The sequence below is a fragment of the Rhinoderma darwinii genome, chromosome 6 (genome assembly GCF_050947455.1).
Source record: "Rhinoderma darwinii isolate aRhiDar2 chromosome 6, aRhiDar2.hap1, whole genome shotgun sequence".
Lineage (NCBI taxonomy): Eukaryota > Metazoa > Chordata > Amphibia > Anura > Rhinodermatidae > Rhinoderma > Rhinoderma darwinii.
Genome location: NC_134692.1, coordinates 102,142,828 through 102,167,410, shown reverse-complemented (window position 1 = coordinate 102,167,410; position 24,583 = coordinate 102,142,828). Strand labels below are relative to the sequence as shown.

The 24,583-nt window shown below is 37.0% G+C and overlaps 1 protein-coding gene across 6 annotated transcripts in view; it reads right to left on the bottom strand.

The window, feature by feature from the left end:
- The window catches only part of RBFOX1 (RNA binding fox-1 homolog 1), a 602,126-nt gene that overhangs the window by 235,900 nt on the left and 341,643 nt on the right, over window positions 1-24,583 (bottom strand). For all 6 annotated transcript variants that reach the window (XM_075830075.1, XM_075830077.1, XM_075830076.1 and 3 more), the window contains exon 2: window positions 8,200-8,442. In XM_075830075.1, coding sequence (XP_075686190.1) covers window positions 8,200-8,442 — 243 coding nt within the window. The remainder of the gene's footprint in view (window positions 1-8,199; window positions 8,443-24,583) is intronic.

The following is a 24,583-nucleotide window of genomic DNA, read 5'->3' as shown; positions in this document are numbered from 1 at the left end:
AAAGAAGTGTCCTGCACTTTTTTGCCGAGGCAGTCAATTTACGCGTCGTCGTTTGACAGCTGTCAAACGACGACGCGTAAATTACAGGTCGTTGGCACAGTACGTCGGCAAACCCATTCAAATGAATGGGCAGATGTTTGCCGACGTATTGTAGCCCTATTTTCAGACGTAAAACGAGGCATAATATGCCTTGTTTACGTCTGAAAATAGGTCGTGTGAACCCAGCCTTAATAAGCACACAGCATCACAATTGATTGTATGGGATTCTATGAAGGCATATTTGAGGGGGACACTGATTAGAGAAATTAGTCACTATAAGAAGAAAAATAAACAAGAGGAACTAGTCCTGAAGGGGAAAACTAGTCAAAGTGAAAACAAAGCCGTGCCTTCTTCTTCCAGGGTAAAACTAGAGTGCTCGCAAAAGGCAATAGAAAACTATTTTAACCCCTTCACGCCGCAGCCCTTTTTCAGATTTTCATTTTCGTTTTTTCCTCCCCACATTCCAAAAGCCATAACTTCTTTATTTTTCCGTCGATATAGTCATGTGAGGGCTTTCTTTTTGCGGGACAAGTTGCAGTTTTTTGTAGCACCATTTATTTTGCCATATACTGTACTAAAAAATGGGAAAAAAATTATTTGTGGGATAGAAAATGAAAAAAACAGCGATTTCTCCATGTTTTTTGCGCAACGTTTACGGAATTTACTGTGCAATTAAAACAACATGTTAGCTTTATTCTGTGGGTCAATACGATTACGGCGATACCAAATATATATATATTTTTTTATATTTTACAAGTAAAAACCTAAGTGTAAAAAATACAATTCCGAGAGCCATAACTTTTTTATATTTCCGTCGATTAAGTGGTATGAGGACTTATTTTTTGCGGGATAAGCTGTAGTTTTTAATAATACAATTTTGGATATAGGGTTGGCTGCAAGTGTGGTGCTGATTAAAATGATCTTATTACCAAAAATGTTATATGTTTTGATGAATAGTCCGATTTGGTTGGCAGAAGCAATATTATTGGCTTGGAGGGGGAAACGTCCTAGAATAAAATTTGAACAGGAAACTGGTTGATAAGGGTGGTTTGGCAATTCCAGCAATGAGAGACAATTTTTTGGCTGCTCAAGTTAATAAAATTATCAATACAAAAACTGATAATGTTTGTGTTAGGACCCTAGGATATAGATTCCCAATCTGGCAGAAATATAACATGATTGAAATTGTGGAATCTGGAATGGGGAGAAGATACAGGATTGAGTTTCCCTCTTTGTATATGTACACTATGGTATGGAAAGTAGTAGCTAAGAGACTGGAAGCGGATGATTACTATAGTGACATGCCTATATGGGGGAATACAAATATGGGAGATGATTACTTTATTAATGAATATAAATTTTGGAAACAGAAGGGGATATATAAATTAGGACAGATCCTTAATCCCTTGATGCATTATCACATACATGCACGTGATAAGTGTCATAGGGAAGTATGGAGGGCACTCACGGGCTGAGCGCCCTCTATACCCTGTGGGTGACAGGCTTTGTTTTACAGCTGACATCCCAGACTAATGGCCGGGAACAGCGATCACGCTTTTCCTGGCCATTTAACCCCTCAAATGCCACAGCATCTGAGGCATTATAGAGAGGGGGCGCCCCCCTCCGACAGCTCATCGGTGCAGGGGGCGTCGGTGGTTGTCATGGCAGCCCAGGGGCCTAATGAAGGCCCCCAGGTCTGCCTTTTGTCTGCTTTGTGTCTCTGGCACAGCTTAACAGAAGCCTGCAAAAATTACGATATACTGTAATACATTAGTATTGCAGTATATTGTACCAGCGATCTAATGATCGCTGGTTTAAATCCCCTAGGGGGAGTAGTAAATGGTGTAAAAAAAAGTTTAATGAAGTTATTAGTAGTGAAAAAAAATATATATTAAAAGTTTTAAAAAAAATTGATGTCGCTGCGGCCGTAAAAGTGAACTATTATCATTATTTAACTTGCACAGTGAAAGCAGTAAAAACCGAAAAATTTAAACCGACAAAATAGCTGTTTTTTGGGCACTTTAGCTCGCAAAAATTCTTTAATAAAAAGTGATCAAAAAGTTGTACATAACAAAAAATGGTACCAATAAAAACTACAGCTCGTCCCGCAAAAAAAACCCTCACACCGCTCAATCCACGGAAAAATAAAAAAGTTTTGGCTCTCAGAATGTGGTGAAACAAAAAAAAAATTTATTTTTAAAAGTAATAATATATAAAAAAAAAACGATAGAAATTTGTAGGAATCGCAGTTTTTTCTAGTTTCAGCCCACAAAGAATTTTCTTTCAGTTTCACAGTACATTATATGGTACTTTAATTGGTGCCATTAGAAACTACAACTCTTCTCGCAAATAATAATCCCTCACACTGCTCCAGTGATGGAAAAATAAAAAAGTTATGGCTCTTGGAACGCGGGGAGTGAAAAACGAAAATGAAAAAATGAAAAATGGCTCGGTCCTTAAGGGGTTAAAGAAGGAGGAATTAAACTGTTCCATGAGCTAACTAGGAAATATGGACTTGAGGAGAAAGATAGATTATGGTTCTTACAGCTCCGACATGCACTTAGTCATAAATGGAGGGAAATGACCGAGGCTTTGGAAGAGACACCATTTGTAACCTTGGTGTTGGGATTAGAGGAATGTGGTAGGAAAGGGAGACTTTCAAAGATATATCAAGTGATGAGTGATATAAAGAGTTGAACTATTTTAATCCCTGCTCATATGAGATGGATACAAGATATGGGGAGATAGGAGCGCTCCAATGGGGGAGAATACTTTGAAATATTGCTAAACTATCTCATGGCCCTCAACTTAGGGTCACACAACTCTTTATTGTTAATAGGGCGCATTATTCACCATATAGGTTGGCTAAAATGTTTCAAGATCAGAAAGCAAACTGTCCTAAGTGTGAAGGGTAAGAGGCAGACTTAGTTCATATGCTGTGGTCATGTCCCTAAATAAACAGATTCTGGGAGGACATCCTTAAAGAAATTGTAGAGAGATATGGGGTCAAAATCCCTTGGGATCCGGTTATTTGCGTATTGTGTTATGATGGACTTAAGGGTACAAGGGATATTAAGAAAGAAGTCCTAGTGAAACTGCTATATTGGGCGAGTAAGACCATTATGTTTAAATGGATCAAGCATGTTCCACTTACGTGAAATGCTGGAGGAAATATGTTAGGAGGATGCTACAACATGAAAAAATCTACTACCTGGCAAACAGTAGGAAGGTAGAGTTTGAGGAGTTGTGGGGAAGTTGGCTGCAATAGGATGTTGGGTGTACTCATTCGTAGAGGGATGGGGAGGAGAGAGATGGATGTGTTGTTTTTTTTGTGGTTTTTTTTGTTTTTATTTGGGCATGGGATTAGTGTCATTGTGGATGGCGTTAGCCACGTAACAACATATAGAGGCTTGATTTTTGGTGGGGGGGTTGGGAGCTGAGGTTACAATATGGTAAGATAGACAAAGACATACAGTTAATGTTTGTTTCTTGTTGTGTGTTACTGTAGGGGGGATATCCTAATGAAACTCACTAGATTTAAATTTAAAAGGGGATGATGTTTATATAGGGAGAAATGCAAGCCTAGATAAATGGGCAGACAATTTTTAAGGGAGGGTTTAGAGGTCTAAATGGATCCTTATTATTGGAGAAACTGTGTATTTGAATAGTTTAAAAAGTAAAGGTTTGTTGATAAGAGTCCCATTCCCTTATCACTCATATGGAGTGGGAAGATACAGGAAAGAAATTGATGTTAATGATTCCTTATGTAAATGTGCATTCCTCAAGCCTTACTTTTGATTGACAGCTCCTCGCCTTCCCCCAGCACACAAAATCGGGGGCTTGTGCAATAATGTCCTATTCCGGTGCGTGTGCACAAAGGGACATCTGCCTATCTATCTATCTATCTATCTATCTATCTATCTATCTATCTATCTATCTATCTATCTATCTATCTATCTATCTATCTATCTAGCTCATATTTATCTATTTATGGGACTGTAGTTTTATTGATTCATAGAACTCTTAAGTGGCTTTTAATACTCAGTAATATTGTATTGTAGAGAGGTATTACAGCAAAATTGCTTTAATCTGGCATCTGTAATCCAGAAACTCTGATAATCCAACATTTGTTTCCAGCACAGAATAGTAATATAATGTGGAGTTTCAAAAGACGAGATAAAGAAGACTGAAAAGTAAAAAAATGAACCGAAAATTCCTCTTATTACAGTTGACACCCTGCTCTAACAGCATGGATCGGACCTAACTCTGATCCTGGGCAGTAAACCACTTAGATGCCGTAGTTAATAGCAAACTGGTAACAATTGTGGGGTACCAATGGGTTGTCATGGCAGCTGGGGCCTGTTGAAGGCCCCAGAGCTTCCATCGTAGTACTCCGATTATGCCCTGCCAGCTTTTTTAGTCACCACGCCTCCCCTCAAAAGAAATGTAAAAGTGTTCATCAAAAAGTCACCAATAGTACCAATAAAGACTACAGCTTGACTCGCAAAAAACAAGCCCTCACACTGCTCCATAGACAGAAAAATAAAAAAGTAATAGCTCTCAGAACATGACGAACAATTATTTAAATATTTTTCCTTATTTTATAATAGCAACACATAAATAACAATAAAAATTTGTTAGGGCCTGTTCACATCAGCGTTCATGTTCCGTTCATCTGTTTTGTTCAACCTTTCAGCCAGAGGTACAGATGACCGGATAGCCGAACGGAAACTATAGCTTCTATTTGCATTACAATTGATTTCAATGATAATGCTTCCGTTTCAGTTTGTTTCCGTTCCTTAAAGTTTTTGTTTTTTTTCACTGAAACAATAACATAGGCTTTCCGTATGAGTATGTTCACACAGGGCGGATATGCTGCATAAAAGCATACTGCGTATCCGCCCTGGACCCCCAGGGAATTCAGGCCGAAAAACTGCACCAAATTGTGGTGCAGCTTTTCGGGTGGAATTTCCACTGCAGAGAGCACCACTAGAAAAAAAAGAAAAATATGCATCCCTCCGTTGTCTGAAAAGTCCAGCCTCTTGGCATGAAGTTTCCTCCCATGTGACGGCTGCAGCCTGTGGTGATTGGCCGCAGCAATCACATGGGATGAAACATCGTCCCAGGAGGCTGGCCTGGACGGAGAAGTATAGAGAGCGGGGTAGGTGTGACATATTTTTTTTTTAGTTATGATTTTTGCGGCAGAATCGCAGCTTTTCCGCCACAAAATTTGCAACATCTGCTATTTGTTGTGGCGTTTGCCTCCCCATTGAAATCAAAGGGAAAAACCCGCAACAGAAAAGCAGCAATTTGAGATGCTGCAGATTAAAAACACGCAGCCCAGGTCAATTTATGAACGTTTTTTCGGCATATTATTTACGCAGCATGTGGATGAGATTTGTTACAAATCTCAACCACTCTACTGTTACTGTATTTCGCTTCAGATTTTCCGCAATTAAATAATAAAGTTAGAAAATATTAATCTGCTGAGTCAAAATATAAATGCTACTTTATAAAAGTAAGTTGCATAGAAAGCAAATACCAAAGGCAATGACAAGAAAAGATACTTTGCTGTGATTTAAGGTGGCTCCTTTTATGCTGCGTTACCCCCTGCTGCCTAAATACCTGGTGCTTAAGAAAGACATTTGAATCCTGCAGCCACCAAAGCACAGGGAATTAGGAATCTGTCTTTATCAGTAAAATAAATTATTGGATAAGGAAAAGATATTTAACATATCAAACAGATGATGTGAGTAAGAAAGGAATTGGCTGCTATGTGCAGAAACATGAACCCGTGGAGGACTTTTATCTTTTTATAAGGAAGTAGGACACATTAGTACTGGTTTAAAGCCCTGGTAGTTTTACACATATAACATCCTAGCATATATCATGATTTCCCTCTGGCCATGTTAACCTGTCCTGGACATTTTAAGGATTTACAAGGCAGATTTATAAGATCAAAAATCCCTAACAAAATGCTGTACAATGCATGTGAACAGAGCTTTATACAACCCCATTCACATGCAGAAGTAAAAATCTGCTTAGATTTGAGGGCATGCTACAGATGTTTGAATCTGCAGAACGCTCTATGTGTCATTGCGAATCAATGGGTGAAATCCGCAGAAAAATCCACATCAAAATATATGACAAAATCCACATGTAACGTGCACATTTTCTGCATATTTCAGGCAACTGGGTATGTTATCCACTTTGTGAGAACATGGCCTTAGGACACTTTCATATGGTCATAATACGGGCAGAATTTAGCGTCAGAATTACATTGTATGGGAACTCACATGGTTCTACTGATCTTATGGTGATCTAGGTCTGGTTCAATAGATTGTATGAGTATTGGAACCATAATACAGAAGCTAAAATGCGCCCATATTACGGTTTTGTGAAAGAAGCTTTAACCCTTTTACGACGAAGGACAGATATATCCGTCCTGTGCAGGTGCTAGCTCCCGCAAAAGGACGGATATATCCGTCCTCTGATCACGTGATCAGTGGCAGGAACACGGCTGTTATACACATTTCGGCAGTTTAATCCATTAAATGCTGCTGTCAATAGTGACAGTTATAGCTCCCTCTGTCACCCCATCGGCATCCCCGCAAAGAAATCGTGGGGCGCCATCCGTTTTCCATGGCAGTCGGGGGCCTAACAAAGGCCCCCAGGTCGGACTTTAGCAAATGCCAGTTTTACACTGACAGGCAATAATGCTTTGGTATACTAAGTATACCAAAGCATTATATATGCGATCAGCAGATCGCATAGTAAAGTCCCCTGGTGGGACTAAAAAAAAATGTAAAGCAGTTAAATAAAGTTGGGAGAAAAAAAATTACAGTCAAAATAAAATTAAACTATTATTTTTTGCCCAAAAAGCGGTTTTATTTAGTAAAAGTGTCAAAACAAATAAATCATACACATATATGGTATCCCTGTGATCGTAACGACTTGAACAATAAAATGAACTCATTAATTAAACAGCCGGATGAACGGCGTCCAAAAAAAACGCAAAGATCAATGACCAAATTCTCTCTTTTCTCCCATTCCCCCATAAAAAAATAAAATAAAAGTTATTCTATAAGTCCTATGTACCCCAAAATAGTACTAATGAAAACTACACCTTGGCCCACAAAAATCAAGCCCACATACGGGCACATTGACAGAAAAATAAAAACGTTACGGCTCTTGGAATGTGGCGATGCAAAAACAAGCAATTTTTTTCTAAAAGGGTTTTTATTGCGCAAACGTAGGAAAACATATAAAACCTTTACATATTTGGTATCCCCTTAATCGTGTCGACCCATAGAATAACGTTAACATGTTATTTACGCTACATAGTAAACAGCGTAAATTTATAACGTGAAAATCAATGCTGGAGTAGCTGCTTATTTTCAATTCTCTCCTAAAATAAAGTTAATAAAAGTTAATCGATATATTATAAGCATCTAAAAATGGTGCAATTACAAAATACAACTCGTCCCGCAAAAAACAAGCCCTTATACGGCTATGTCGACGGAATTAAAAAAAAGTTAAGACTCTTGGAATGCGACCGTGAAAAAACTAAAAATAATCCTTGGTCATCAACGCGCAAAATGGCCTAGTTATTAAGGGGTTAAGGCAACCATAGATGCAATGATAATTATTAACAACCCCACTGTAAACAAGCAAATAGGCGTAGACATGATATTTTTTTTTTCTTAGGAAAACCTGGTTTGTCTGATAAACTGAAGTTTTGATAAATAAAAACTTCTGAGAGTCAATCTTTACTTGACCTTACTATGATTGCTTGTAGCCCTATCTGCTCCACTAACCCTATATTTGCCAAAATCCCTCAAAGTGTAGACCTCGAGTGGAGCCCAGCAGCTGTGGCCTTTCAACCTGTTAACTAACTACCAGTACTAGTTTTGTTACTTCTTAGCACAACATGACCAGCTAAGCTTACTGGCTCCTTGAACACTCTCTTTGCTGTTTTCCATTCTGCACAAAATTACTACTCTATGGAGCACTTTGTTTCTTCCCTATAATTCAGTAAATATCTCAGCAAACAAAGGAACATAAAAAAAATAGGGACATACTACATCGACCAAATAAAACAAGTGATTAAACATTTACATTATAGATATTAAGTAAAACTATAATTTGGTTTTGACTTACTGTTGCTGTGCCAGAGACAGTTTGTGCATTTGAATCCGTACCACTCTGTTCAGAGTGCGTCTGCGCCGGAGTGTAAATACTTAACGTGTGCTCTGGAACTGTGGACTGGCCTGTGTAGTCTGGAGCTGGGTGAGGATGTGGAGTTGTGTATTCTGGCGGAATACCATTTTGGGGTGGGGCAAACTGAGCAGAGGCATAAGGTTGAGCCATTGTATCGGGAGGTGCTGTAGCTTCCTGATTACCCTAAAAAGAGAAATGCAGAAATGTATTATTGGATTTGTCAAAGCGTAACAAAATAGATAATGCAAAATACTTGAACTAATTTAGCATATTATTGATTGAGAGAGGAAATCAACATTGTAATAAGTTTCACAGTAGTAGCTGTAAGTATTACCGCGACAGATTCCCATTAGATAATGTGAGCTGTATTAGTAATGGCAAGTACACACTAAATAAATTGGTCAAATTGTTATGATGGGGGAAGTAAAAGCCAGCCCTTCCTACTACTTGGAAACAGAATCCTTCCTGTTCCAACAGTGTCAGGAGGTGGTTCACACTTCTCTCTGCTACTTGCGTAACACATTAGGTGACTGAGTTAGTAAGTACAATTGCATCCTCTTGCTTAGAATCTCTAATATGTCCTCATATAAAGAGCGGTTCACCCTTAAAGATTATATTTTCTTCAAAGCCACATTTACGACTATGCTTATAAACAAAATTAACAATCCCGTAAAACACAGAACATTCTAAAGGGTAGCATAATACTAAAATGTCTTCCTATTCTAGTCAGCCTTGTAAATAACTTGTGCATGCTGAACTTCATTGTTACATATTGAATATTAACCTAGTTACATAACTAAAAAGAGAGAGAGATCGAGTACTTAGATGCTTTTTAATGGACAGAAAGTAATTCCTGCAGTAAAATGGTACAGCTCCTTTTTGTTATAAGAATGTTTTGGTTTCCTTTTAAATAGGTATTTGAGTAAATCCCTTTCAAGTTGAATGTTCCCTAATTATATCTCAAGGCCTTACTAAAGGAACATTGCGGGTTGTTCAGGTGCCAGGTGGCAGCCCTAAAGTCATGTCAGTACATCATTGTCTTTATTACCACAATAGCATGTGGCCTTTATGACTGCAGTAGAAAATTATGTTTTAAACTTATAGATCATTTCTTTGGTAAACAAGTTGTTTTGTCTGTGAGTGAAATATTTATGTCATCATTTAAATGTCATGCTTCAGGTTATTCATAGACAATAGGATTGTACCACAATGAATGTGTGCGCAGCTAATGTTTAATATTTTAATGTCTTTGTACAAAAACAATCTACAAGTGTAATTCTAAATGACAATTAAAAAGTTTTCTCCCACAACTTTATTTCTTTATAACTATATACAGTACACGGGTTTAGTCATTCTGCTTTAAAATGATATTTAAATACATTGTAATCTTTTTAGTGCGGCAACATTAAAATGGATGGTGGTTTAAAAGTGTCTGTTTTGCCTCTCTACATTCCAGCGCCCCAACTTTTTAGGGTGCATATAAGTTAGTTTATAATTGATATTAATTTATACTGTTAGGGCAATACAAAATAGTCAAGATCCTATTTATTTTTTTTACACCCATTACTGATCACCATGTGTTAATATGTATTAACTTGTTGTTATTGGAATACTGAATATGTTCATATTATTTGCGGTTTTGCAGACAGCCCTTGGGTGCTTTCAAAGAACCACATGCTGATTATACTATTGAAGGCCTCATTCTCTGCTTTACATTCCAATCAAGGTTGATTGCGAAGTTTAAGGGGTTAAATAGCAAAGACTAGAGGTTGCTCTGATCTCCTTCATTAAAAAAGAAATGCAGCTGTCTTTGTGATTTTCACTCCTGATGGTGATGTACATGTTTTCCCAAGTGTGGGAATAAGGTAAGGAATTGCATTAACAGGGAGTAGCAGTCAAGAAGCGGAGTTATAAAAGTTTTCCAACACTGCTGTTTAAAACATGGGGAGAGGGGGGCAGTTACTCCAGATACAATTTGGAATTGTTCAATAGACTTCACGGCATTCTTTAACAGTACACCTTGTTAGGTGATATGATAACAATTAGAGTGCAAATTCTGACTGGCGTACTCTGGAGTGGTATGCCAGTCTTGATGAACCTCATTGTGATTATGTTTAGATATGTTGATGTCTATTGGTGCTGTTGGCATAAAGGGGGATGGATGGCTTAGTACATTCATAAATATTCTGCACAATAATTTAGTGCAAATATACAGGGATTCATTTAAGAAAACTACAGCTAAAATTGAAGGAGCTGCCCATAATAATTAATAAAATACCATCTAACATTTTTAGGGCAGGTGGAAAATAAAAGACAATTTGGACAACTTCTTCCTTTATTTGTCTGTAAAAGCTGTCATAAAAGCGGCTTAATGTAATTTCTTGTCTATATAAATATTTGATTACAATTATTCTTTTAATACGAATATTACAAATATTCAGTTTAGATTTTACACCAATAGATCACATTCTCCATACTTTATAAACCGATACTAGAAAACTAAAAGCCACATCTACAACTACAGATTTATGTTCGCAGCATAGACGATTTATTGCACTGAATCCTCCAGACTATAATGTTTTTGAGATACAGCCAAGTTAAATTAGAAAATATAATTTCAGAACCGCTTAGTCAGCTAGTCAGATGAATTGGCTGGAGATGATGTTAGATGTGACTTCATATATTGCTTTTTCATATTCAAGTTCTAATTTTGCCTTATCACCAAAATATGGAAATTTCTCTTATAAAAATAAATGTATCATTTTCAAACATGGAATTATTGTGCTAATGAGAGATCTCCAAGTAAGGGATTTTATGTCACTTAAAAAAGGCTCCATTTAAAGCTATGTCATTACATTATTGCTGTTGTAATCACTGTCCTTTATACTACAAAGCTAGATATAGTAAAAAGTAGTGAAAAGTTAATTGATCACAATTCAGCTTGTCAATCACTCTGATTCGCTGTGAATCTTGAATACTGTATGCCAGATAATTTCTACCACCCCTATATGTGACATACTAACCAGTTCTGTAACCAAACCTAATATCTAAGAATCATAGAGGAGGAATCCTGACCCGTCAGGTTCAGAGGCCATATGACTTTGGTCTTCTCTGGGTTTAAAGAAGCTCATCATTGAACAGGATCAGTTTTGGGATACATGCAGCATTACTTTTAGGTAGCATTAAAAGCTTTCTTCTGTTTTAATATATTATTCTTTCAGGTCAGGAAAATATTAAAAGTAATCTCCAGTTTTAATATTTAATATTTTCCTGACCTGTCAGAAAATTATCTTGGTGTAGAGTTGAGACTCTGATGTCCTGAAATAAGGAGTTCTCGCACCTGTAAAACAACTGGACTACCACTACTATCTGAACAGTACAAAGGTTGTGTGTGTGTGTGTGTGTGTGTGTGTGTGTGTGGGGGGGGGGTGTTGGTGTGTGTGTGGTGTGTGTGTGTGGGTGGGTGCGTGCGCGTGCGTGAGTGAGTGTGCATGTGCGTGCGTGTATGTGTGTTTGTGTGTTTTTAAGAGCCCCTACAATTGCAATACCCCGAACATCTCCCTTAGTGAATTTGCTTAATGTAGCAAGATAACATACTATAGCAAAATACCTTATTTAGATATTGATATATAGTACAGCAGATGGGAAATAGAATGACCTGTCACAGGGTAAGAAATATCATCTAAGATATCATGTAGAACTGAATTGCTTTTACTTTAGTCGTGTATAAGATCACTACCTCCTTTAATACTCAGAATTATTACATAAGTACTCCAGCAGATGTCCCCACTGTCTGTTAATAGTGGACAGTCGCTGAAATAAGGAATGTATATGGCAAGGTGTGGCTTATATAGAAGCTCATAGCCCTTATACCGTATAATTCATTTTCCTTCTTCACTGTCCAAATAAATACATCAAAACCTAGACAAATATCTTGGCTTAAATAAACTTTCAGCAACAACTTAATATTTTGACAAATGCTGTTACAGGGTTTTTATGTTTCTAAAAATATATATCTTGTATAACTGTGGGCAGGGAGTGTCTACGCTTTACAATATAATTTGTCATTGCGTGATTGAGGTAGAGGGCACGATACATAAAGATAATTGTATGTCCAACTGAGTGTCCAAGTTGCAGCCTATAGGGATGCATTTAGGTAAGTAAATAGTACCCCAAATCAACTGCAATTGTTAAGCTCAGCATTTGGGTAATAAATTGTGGCACAAAGTACACTACACAGTTAAAGCACGACATGCACTATGTAGACAAAAGTATTGGGACACACCTCTTAAACTTTGAATTTAGGAGTTTCATATAGTGCCATTAATTCAGATATATGGAATCAAGGACCTAGCCATGCAGTCTGCTTTTACAAACATTTCTGAAAGAATTAGAACTCTAGAGCTCACTGAATTCCAGTGTGATACTGTAATAGGATGGCACCCTTGCAACAAGCTGCAGCTGCATGCAAGCCTTACATCACCAAGCACAATGCTAAGCGTCGGTTGGAGTGGTGTAAAGCGCGTCGACGTTGGACTCTGGAGTAGTGGAAACGTTTTCTTTGGAGTGATGAATCACATTTTTCGATTTGGCTGTCTAATAGTTGACTCTAAGTTTGGCAAATGCCAGGAGAATGTTACCTGCGAGACTGCATTGTGCCAACTGTAATGTTTGGTGGAAGAGGGATAATGATATGGGATTGTTATTTAAGAGTTGGCCTAGGCCCCATAGTTCCAGTAAAGTGAAATCTTAATGCCTCAGCATATCAAGACATTTTGGACAATTTTATGCTCCCAGATTTGTAGGAACAGTTTGGGGGAAGAGCCTTTTTTGCTTCAGCATGACTGTGCCCCAGTGCACAAAACAATGTCCATAAAGGCATGGCTGGGTGAGTTGGTGCGAAAGAACTTGACTGGCCCGCACAGAGCCCCGACCTCAACCCCGTCTAACATCTTTCGGACGAACTAGAACGTAAATTGCGAGCCAGGCCCTCTCATCCAACATCAGTGTCTGACCTCACAAATGCTATTATGGATGAATGAGCACAAATTCCCACAGCCGCACTCCAAAATCTTGTAAAAAGCCTTCCCATAAGAGTGGAAGCTGTTTTATCTGCAAATGGGGGAACATATCCATATTAATGCCTATGGATTTAGAATGTGATGTCATAAAACTTCCTGTAGGTGTAACGTGTAGGTGTCCCAATACTTTTGTCCATATAGTGTGTGTTTGGTTATACAATTCTTCTAAACCAACAGCTAACGTTAAAAAAAGCACTGGCGAACATCGCACTAAACTGATGATTGGGATTGTACATTCAGGGCCACATGGTTAATTTACCTATACTTGTCCATAAAGACATGGAGATAGTAATATACACTGCATACATATTGTAGCCTGTACGGACACATGTACGTAAGCAAACAGTGCCCTAAAGAAACTGAGATCATAGTCTAGGGACTAATTATAGCACAAATAATTTCCCAACTAGAGCAAAGTATCACCCAACTAGAGAACACATATGCTTGACTATAGGATTCATGTTTGTGTACACTCATAAGCCTGTTTAAAAGCAAAAGCTTAAGCCAAAAATTACACTGTTTCATCCAAAGTATATCGATTTCTTTAGAAGTGTGATGTCCATAGAGATCAAGATACATACTGTGTCCATATAGCAGCCTTCAACGGTGTCCGCAGATTAAACATAATACATAAACGTAATACAAAACATAACAAAACTATAGCACAACCCATATAAAGTCCCTTTAAACCAATAGCTTAGGCAAAAATTTACAGTTTGTTGAATATATTTACAGTATCTCCTATATATGGGGTTGGTATATACAGTCCCTAGCCATCAATATTGCATCTACTGTATACGCCAGCCTATGAGACCCAATGGCAATACAAAATACTGCTTATTACAAAGCTAAGAGCACAATATGTTGTAGTTAGATAAGCCTTATTTACATGCATGTATAAAATCTCGACAAACCACTAGCTAAACCTACAAAGTACAGCGGTGTCAGTGGCCCAATACTGTAACAAGTCTACACAGACTTTCAACTTATGTTCTGCTTCTGAACATAAGCTGATAATTGTATTATACAAGGCTATATCAGCGTCAAGCTGTATTAATAGGAGTAATTCCAAAGCTTTTATTTTATAGAAATTAAATTGGCAGTTTTAAGATATTAAAATACAACTCTAATTTTGTTGAGTACAAATATTATATGGCTACTGGCACAAATTCAGAGATTTTAGGAAGTTGCTGTATGGTTTCTGCGGTGGTAACTGCCATAATAAAGTCATACGTTTTGCCTTAGTGTCTCTATTAATAACATTTCCAGGTGCACAGGTTTGCTGACATTTTCAGTGCTCATTAAGGTAAAGGATATTCAATGCTGTTCATGTTACAGGAGGAAAAATGAAATTCTACTATCCTGTAGTGTTAGGAAAATGGCAATCAAACATATGTCCTTTATGTTTTCCAAATTAAAAATGTGCGTGCCCGTTGACTTTGACCTTATTCGGATTCTAGAATTCTGTTTAACTCAGTGCAAGAGTAGCTATAAAAGAATTTGCTGCTTTGTGCCCAAAATACCTAGCATATAAAATTACCATGTGAAACAGCCATAAAGAAATAGATTTTCGCCAGGAAATAGATTTTCTAAAGTTATCTTCTGTTATGTTAAACGCGACAGCTTGTGGAAACCACATTTACACCTATGTGAGTAGTAAACCACGGTAGGAGCGCTCAAATCTAAAATAGCAGAATGGTCCTAATTCTTATTTCGCAGGAAGGAGATGTTAGATCCTAAATAATTGCTAGCATCCAAGTCCTGTATTTGTGTATTTAGCTAAGGTGTCATCTTGCTAAGCAGCAGTATATACCATCTGGACCGGATTTACTCTTGCCAGAATTGTACTCAAGATATTTACTACATCTTATCTACAGAATGGCAATATATAATGAAGTTGAAATCTACATCCACTATTGAGGTACATTACCGAATACGTTAGTACAGTGAATTGGCATCTCTACCTTTCAAATTATAGTAGGCAGTAGAAAGTTTTCGATCAGAATATAATATGCATCAAGGGTGGGACATGCTCTGTTGGTGGCAAAAACAGTGGTTTTTAAATGCACCTCCCCTTTAGTTGTCGAATGGAAATTTATTTATTTTAGTTGCCCTCTTCCACATCAACCCCTAGAATTCCTATTTATAAAGGTAGCTATTATGATATTGCATCTTCATGATCAAAATCTTCCTCTTTATTGCAGCTAATACAACTCTATGATCAGAATGCTCTAGTAATGGTGATTTAAGGGGCGGCAAAGTTTATTTAAAAATATTAGTCATCTATAGCATGCTAAGGGTTACTAGGGGTAACAGTGACGAGTGGCATTCTCCTGGCTGCCATGCACGATCTTTGGTGGTTTCCACTACTAAAGGGGATGCTTTAACTAATGGCACTATATTAGGAATTAGTATTTCCTTAATATTGTTTATTCTGTACCATCAATGGGGTGTACTCTTTAAAAAATATGCTATTCAACAATGATTCACCATCATTCATGTATAAGGCTGCTAAAAAAAAAATTGTAACTTAATTTTTGGGGGTTAATGTAGTTATAATAACATGTCTCTATGCTATCAAGAGATGTGAATAGTATATGATTCTTTTCGTAAAATAGTTGATTCAAGCAACTTTTGATAATATCGTACAAAATGCCATTTTACTAATTAATAAAATGGTTCACATGGTAGTGTGTGATTTGGTGCTTGTTTTGTAGTTTAAAAGATGGCAGATGCTACTATTGAGAATGCAAATTATTCAACTTATTCTACTGAAATACCAAATCTAGTATCACCCAGGAGACCAATAGCAAAGTCCTGGCATGTAAGGGGACGCTAGTGAGGCATGTGCCCGGGTGCTGGGTGCCAAATAGGGAGCCAACAAGCCACTCTGCTTTGGTCAGTTTACTTAGGTATAGGGCAGCAAACTAAATCTTTGCATCGAGTGAAGAAAAGCCATAGCTATGACGCTGTGTCAGCCATCCCACCATCTCTTGGGCCAAGGAGTGGTCCCCACCTGAACTGAGTGCTAAACTTACAGCTACATTGGCAGCTATTAGCACTCAGTTTAATAATAAAGTAGTCATCCCACTATCAAGTCACCTCACAAGTGTGGTGAGGTCACTAGTAAAATAAGTAACATCCATGCAAACATAGAACATGCATAGTTCATGTGGACAATGCCCTGGTTGACAGTAAAGCCATGGTATCAGTATTAAAGTATTACTGTGCTGTTAGGCCTCATGCACACAAACAAAGTAAATACTGCACGGACTGGCCACGGAGTGTTACCCGCATTTGCGGACTGTGCTCACAGTAATAAGTATAGGAGCATGGTCCGTAAATAATAAAAATAAGACATGTCCTATTTTTTGCAGGTCATTTCTACGGCCAGAACCCACACCAATAAATATATGGGAGGGTGTCCATGGCCAATAGAAATAAACAGGTTAATATTTTATCTGCAATTATGGATCCGTAATTTCGGATAAAAATTATGGTCGTGTGCATGAGGCTTAAATTTACAACTGGTCTATTGAGAAGTGTAAACATAAAAATAAATAATTCATATATTATATATATATAAAAAGGAATGCCTTTAATAAAATGTATCAAGCTTCCATTGATGTACGGTGCCGTCTAAACTCTTTGCTATGTTGTTGGCTGTTCATTCACTAGTACTGGCTTTGTGTCCTTTACAATGATCATGCTGCCAACTTGCCAGCACTTTATGAACAAGTTATTCATGGTGGTGAGAACACTTCTGTGTCATTATTTACAGTTGTTAATGTTAAGTGTGTCTAGTTGACTTTATTAACCTACTTTTTCTGATCCTTTCAAAGCTTTCAGATTCCATCAAGAGTCAAGATGAAAAAATGCTAAAAGAAAAGGGTATTCACGCTTGGAGTTGAAAGAAAGAAGTCTAAAATATCTGACATACAATGTAGACATTAAACACTCGTTTACTATACTGCAAAGCTAGCACTTATCTAACCATCATTAAATGGCCTGTGAAAAATTGTAACGTTTTATACCTAAAATAAATGTGTTTAATTACAGTCTTCGTTTTTATTCTAATCTATTAGGATTCTATTAGGATTTTCTTTTCCATACTAGCAATTGGCAACCTTTTCTACACAATAATACATGTATTCAATCTGAAACCAACAATTTTGTCAATGGAAAGTTCTTAATGCGTTTCCATCTTTCTATTGCTCTTTCGCTCTCTAATTAGTAAAATAGCAGTTTCAGTTCATTGATTCTATACTGCAGCGAAGCTGAAATGTGCCCAATTCTGCTGTCAGTGGCCTTGACAGAGAGAATAATATCTCATATGAAATAATTAGCAAACTGAATCCTCTAATATTAAAAGCTTATTTAAAAAAAAAACAAAAAAAACATTATATATATATATACTGGGTTAGTGACTGCCTCCATTTTTGTTCTTGCACTCCTCCCATTCTGCCCTGGGTGAATTTAATTTGTTCAATGCTGGTTCCTACCATCCCCAGGTATATATGTAGGCTTAGTCCCAGTTCTGGGTGTATGTGCAGCGTAGGTTCCCACCTTACAGAGGTCGCCTTGTCGTGGCAGGTGGGCAAACACTTTTTGATCAAAATGTGCACCAAGAACCTCCCTATTATAAGTAGATTTAGCTTTAGTGCATATTTATTTATATTTAGTGGTTTAGGTGGCATTAGTGTTCGCATTGTGCTGTCACCATTCTCTTTCTGCTATATATATATATATTATTTTTTATTATTTTTTTTTATTATTATTATTATTATTTATTTTTAATAAACATTCTTATTGTTGTGAGCTCTATTTACATTAGCATTGTTCACTTTTCATCAGGGGCTCCAGTATTTTTGACAGGACAAATATTGTAGTCTGCAGCACTATTTTTTCCAAACTAAATATCATTACCTTGACAGAAATCTGATAACCCTATTATAAGTTAATGGAATTCATCAGGATTCATTGGGATCCATTAAAAATTATTTTATTGACGTTTTCAAATCTACAAATATTTTCTAAGCTGACCTAAGCAGAAGTTATCCATATATGCAGAGCTGTATAGAACTGAAAGACTGTTCATCTGATCTTTCATTAATGAAATCCAGAACATAATCATTAACTGCAGCAGCAAGTATAACTTATTAAATCACATTAGTGTCCATCTCCTTGGAAGACAGATAATGAATTTAGTTTACCACTTGTATTGATTATTGATTAAATGACCCCCCATTCCTGCTTTGAGGATAGACACCATTACAGAACAAAGATCCTTCACCCTTCATTGCCCCATGGGAGCAGCTGAGCCACATTACACCATTATGCAAGGACAGATTTACCTCTCCATCTGTTACTAGCCCAGTGTAAAGATGATTTCATTTGGTCACATGACCCCGGCTCTGTGTGACAGCTCGGTCAGTCAGCCATCAGCCAAATGGTCATATTGAGAAGTCTGTCGCATACTGCAGCACGTCCTCCTTCTCTTGACCTCTACACTTTTAGTGGTACTTTGCAACCTTCTGTACCATCTACCCCATTGACACTACATACATTGCAAGCTTAAACAATAGGTTTCTTATTTATGAAATTGTTGCATGATCACTTTTTTTTATCTGGTGACAGAAACGAAATTTGCAACTTTTTATAAATAAATGTATAAAAGAACCAGCAAATCTGCAACACAATTATATTTTTATTAATGCTATTTATTTATTGCCTAAACCACCCCTATAATTGGAAACAGCATGCAGGAAAATGGCACCATAACATTATGGTCCCCAAAAATCAGTTGAATATATTTTTTTCTTTTTTGGAAGATTTCCCTTTGAAACAAGGTTCATTGAAATGGTTTTACTTGACAACTAATGGTTCAGAAATCCTGCTGTGTTATATTCCTCAAAATAGTCCTAATCTTAATCCAGCCCATGGAAACCTAGGTTCACCATTGGGTCATAACATAAGCAGAAGCGTTTTCCTGAATTTTAACTAAAATCGACTTTGGTGTAGAAAATCCTTTTAATTCTGAATCACACTGGAAATGTATTATAGTTGTAAAATCTAATATTGTAGCCAGAAATGACATTATTGCTATATAAATTGTGTTCTTGTAGTTTAAACAGTATAGAAGCAAGCTTATCTACTGTTTGTACCAATTATATTATTTTTTTAGGTTTTTAGATGTTTAGTAAAGATACTCCTTAGGTTTCAGAATGATCAATATCCTACCAGCTACCCATACCAGTACACTGTATAAGCATATACAGTAAATAATTCATATCATTCATGTGGCCATGTATGTTTAACATTACACATTTTAATTATCATATAGCATATAACTTCTTCACTATTACTATTGGGGTCTTAATCCCCTTTTTGACAAAATTTAAAAGGGTTGTCCGGGCACGGGACGATTTTTCATATGATTGGTGGGGATCCGACACCCAGGCGCTGTAACAATCAGCTGCTCCGGCTGTCTCCAGGCACCGGATGTTATGCACTGTATGTAGTGTTCGGTGCCGGAAACAGATGGCTCCGTACACTGCATAGCGGCCGTGCTGCAGAACTGCAACTCTGCTCCTATTCAATTGAATAGGAGCAGAGCTGCACTACTGCAGCACGGCCGCTATGCAGTGTACGGAGCCATCTGTTTCCGGCACCGAACACTACATACAGTGCATAACATCTGGTGCCTGGAGACAGCCGGAGCAGCTGATCAGCACGGGGTCCGGGTGTCAGACCCCCATAAATCATATATTGATGACCTATCCTTTGGATAGGTGAAGGCAAAACTTTGAGGTATTGCCCTTATCAACCAATCAGGGCATTGCTTTCATTTTCTCTTTTTCACTATAATAATTAAAGCTTGATTCTCATTGGATGCTCTGGACAATCTTCACTTATTGGGTGGGTAAAATGGTGCATTTTAAAGTCCTACATTCTCTCACATATTTATTTAATATTTATATCATAGACAGATAGATAAGTTATTACTTTGGTTAGGTATGAACATGAAATCCAATGTAATGTATCCACAGTATTTTCTTAATCAACTAAAATGAACAACAATATATAACCTGATTGTAGGTTTGTTGTGTTTAATGTGCTATCACAGAAGAATACGTGTATCATTCATAGATTCATTATTATGTAGTATTTACGCCTTGATTGTATACATGGTGTGGTAATATATCATACAGAGAGTACATATTTTATATATATATATATATATATATATACCCACATTGTAACTCGACTGAAAGGATAAATAAAATGAAGTCACAGACAGGGAGCTGCAGTAAAGTCAGCAGCATCTGACTCAGCTTTTTTGGTGAAAAGGCAATTAAATTTAGATCGTTATGTCAATAAATGCTGCTCACTGTGGAAAATATATTTATGTGCAGATCAATACACTGCATTAAATGTTCATTTCACTGATTTGGGCAGTGTCACTTTTTCCAAGACCCCACCATAAACAAATAACAAAATGGCAGTTAGGCATGTTAAAATACAAACTGTTATATTGGATCATAGTGTATATGTAGCATACACAACATCAATTATTTTACCAGAACTATCATTTACATATGGGTAGAATGCTAAAATGATCTTTCATAAATCCAGATAATTTCATAAAAAAAGATGTTATCATACTGTAAGGCCTCATGCACACAGCCATAATATGGATCCGTGTTGTATAGATCATAACACAGCACCCAAAGATACCTATAGGCACAAACTGTACCTTTAAATGCTGTTACGAAGGCATTTTTTTTTCTCTCACACAAACTCATATACAATTCGTACGAAAAAAAAATTGTAGCTTCGCTTCTAGGAAAAAATATTGTGCCATAAAGAGGCACCATGCAGAATATCTATAGCTCTGTAATATGGAAACACGGGTACTCCATGTGCCACCATAATGGTTGTGCCCATGACATTTCTATTTGCATAGGGATTTAAGTAATTTTGATCAATTTTGGCAATGGGTATGTTAAGCTGACAACACAGTGAGGGGTGCCCCCTCAACATCGCGTAGCTGGGGTACAGCACATATCTATAGGAATAGTCCAGTAACAGCAAAGAACACATTTTCAAAAATCTCAGTGGGTCCTCAGAGGAATCGTTCAATAGCTGCTGACCACATTCAGGGCTAACAGTATAAACACTGGAAAAACCTATTACATATCAAGACCTTGGTTATTAATTAGTAAATATATTTTCTAGAAGACATATATATGGCACATAGGCCATGTAAGCACATCCATTTTACTCTGGGAAAAAAATAATAGTTTCAATGGATAAAATCATAAAAATGCTATAAATAATACAAAATCGACCCACTGCTCTGCATAGATAATGGTACTATAAATCAGACAGCCGACCCCAGTGTATCTTGTTTAATGTGGGACAAATATCCATTACAAACTGATAACTTTAGACTCTGATACACAATACAACGTTTGTTCTTATGAACTGCAAACCTTCTACACGTGCACAATTTACAACAAATGTAATTAAGCTTGTCCAGAAATTTTCTACAAACTAAAACAGCAATTGTTATCTATGGGCTTCGAAAGTCCAAGAACAAACGTTCTCAAACTCTACATCAAGACAGATAAACCATTCAAACACTGAACATCATATCAATAGGTACGGATGTGATTGTTTAATGAAAATGTATATTGCCTGTTTAGTAGCCAAAAAAATGAAAATATATACCAGTACAGACCTGTAGTTGAGAAAAAAATCCATAAAAGGGTATCTGGCTAAAGTTGGCCATAGCTGTGCTGGCCCAGCTGCAATAATCTCCGCCTGTAGGGTGCTGATAGGAAATTAGTTCCATAAGTTCAGAATTTTTTTTTCGACCACCAAGCATAATCCAAATGCTATAGCTATAAGTAAACAGTCATAGAAATAATGATTGTGACCTAACCGTGATCATCTCTTTGTCTATAGGGCAGACCTATTTGTTTCAGATCAGTGTGGTTCCAACAATCCAAAATGTATCAAATCTGCTTGAAGACTATTCTTAAAGGGGTTGTCTCATGAAGACAACCCCTTTCCTTATGCCCTTATAAGGACATATTGAGATCATAGAGGGAGGTCCCTACCCATGACTTCCCTCTATAAGCAAGAGCATAGAGTCTTTAACATAGAGTGGCCAACACCAGGCATGTATTACATGTTCAGTCATTTATCTGAATGACCATCATGTAATACTCCAGATGGTAAGATGTGGCAATAACAGCTGATTGCCAGAGTTTCCAAAGTCAGACCTGCGGAGATCAGATGATCCCTGGGCCAGCTTCTATTTAAAAATGCATTTATTATATATGTATTGATCTGTGCATTAAGATCCTGGCACCAGTTTAGAGACCAAGAGAATTAAAGTCCGGTCAAAGATTAGCGGCTAGCTAAAGGTTAGCGCATATAAGTACAACTGAAAGCTAAAAAATACACTTGGTCAGTCACCATAATAACAGCATTTTCATGAGAATGGCTCTTGAGGGATTATTGGGTCAAAATTATTAGAGGATTCAAAAGATTGAGGGAAAATATTTAGTTCTATGTCTACCTTAAGCAACATTTAAATACCCCGGCTTGTATAACTATATTGATAAAGGCAGCCAAATACTCAATAAAACCAATGACTTCTTGCTGCAATAAGGACAAGTTCCCATTTATTCATTGCATTTGCCCAGGTTGACTGGAGATTGCTTCATACACTTTTTATTCAAGAAAGAACCCCTTAACAGCATCAACTTAATTGCAAACAATTGAACTCACAAATATAATACAATTCACATAAGGCCCTAGGGATTCTCTGTTTTATCAAGTAAGTTTGATCTTTGAAATAGGCCAGAAAGCCTAAATTATGAAAGCACAAAAGCAGTTGCAATCATGTGAAAATGCTGCCTTTGAAACTTAGAAATCTAGGTCAAGTCGTCTTGCCCAGAGTATTTGGGATCGACACAAAGCTTTATCACTTATAAGTGGAAAATTAACATTACAGCAAATAACAAGACGAAAAATTGAAAAAGGACTGGTTAAAATATCGGAAGGAAATTTTCCTTCTAGCTGTCTCCGTCTCTCTGTACAAGCATATGAATGTCACGCAATGAGGATATATCAGTATAATGTCTTCATAGGAAAGGTGTTAATAACTGCACAAAATGTGGAAGCTTTTACTCTGTTTCAATCCAGTGAATGAACAGCTTTTAGCATTAAGGACTTATCAGTGTCAAAAACACCAGCATGTTGTCAAACATATGGGAAAATTCCTAGAACTCTCCTTAAGTAATGTATTATAACTGAGAGAAAAATAGCCCTAAGTTATAAAACAGAAATGGGTATATAAATACTAACATCTATTTAATATGGAAAAACATGGGCAGATGCTGAATCGGCACCCAGTAAATGTAATCTCAATGATGAAATAGCCAGGATTGCCCAAAGTTTGTCATTTTCATAGATAAGGACCATATTTCCATATTTCAAAAGCATGTTCTTAGGGTATGGAGCTGTTCTGGAGACAACCTGTGCAGACCGGGGTTAATCTTTATAAATATCCATTAGTCCAGAAAGTTTGATAATCTCATTCATTCCTGTCCTGAGTGCATTTTATCCCAAAATAGCCCAAAACGTATTGATTCTATGTCTAGGGTCATTTTCTGATGTGGTAGGATAAGTAGGTTTCTATTTATGTAAATTGAATGGATAAAACTTTGGTCACCCATACAAGGCTTATGGCAGTCTTTCCTATCCAAAGGCAATGGTACATAAGATTAAGTAAAACGTACATTGTTTCTATCCACAAGCAAATGTGTGTGATATCCTCATCACTGACAACCTCTGCCCCAACAGATCATTTATGGTGTATCCTAACACAGGTCATCCCTCATTTCAGAGCTTGTCAACAAGGAATGTCTCACAATGCACTAACCAAGATTACACATGCTTTGTATTATGACATTCTGTATTTCTTCATTTACTTATCTAAATGCAAACTAGGGGTACATACAACCCAGCAAAACCACTGCACATGGCCTTCATCCTCCCCCACACAGCAACCTATCCAAAATCCTTCCACAAAAGACTAACAGATACTTAGTAACAACAAGTAATGAATGTAATTCTAACAACATTATAACAGATGTCAATGGCCAGCCTGTGTTATGTATAATGCATAGAATTCCTCGAATATCCTTCCAATACCATACACATCACAG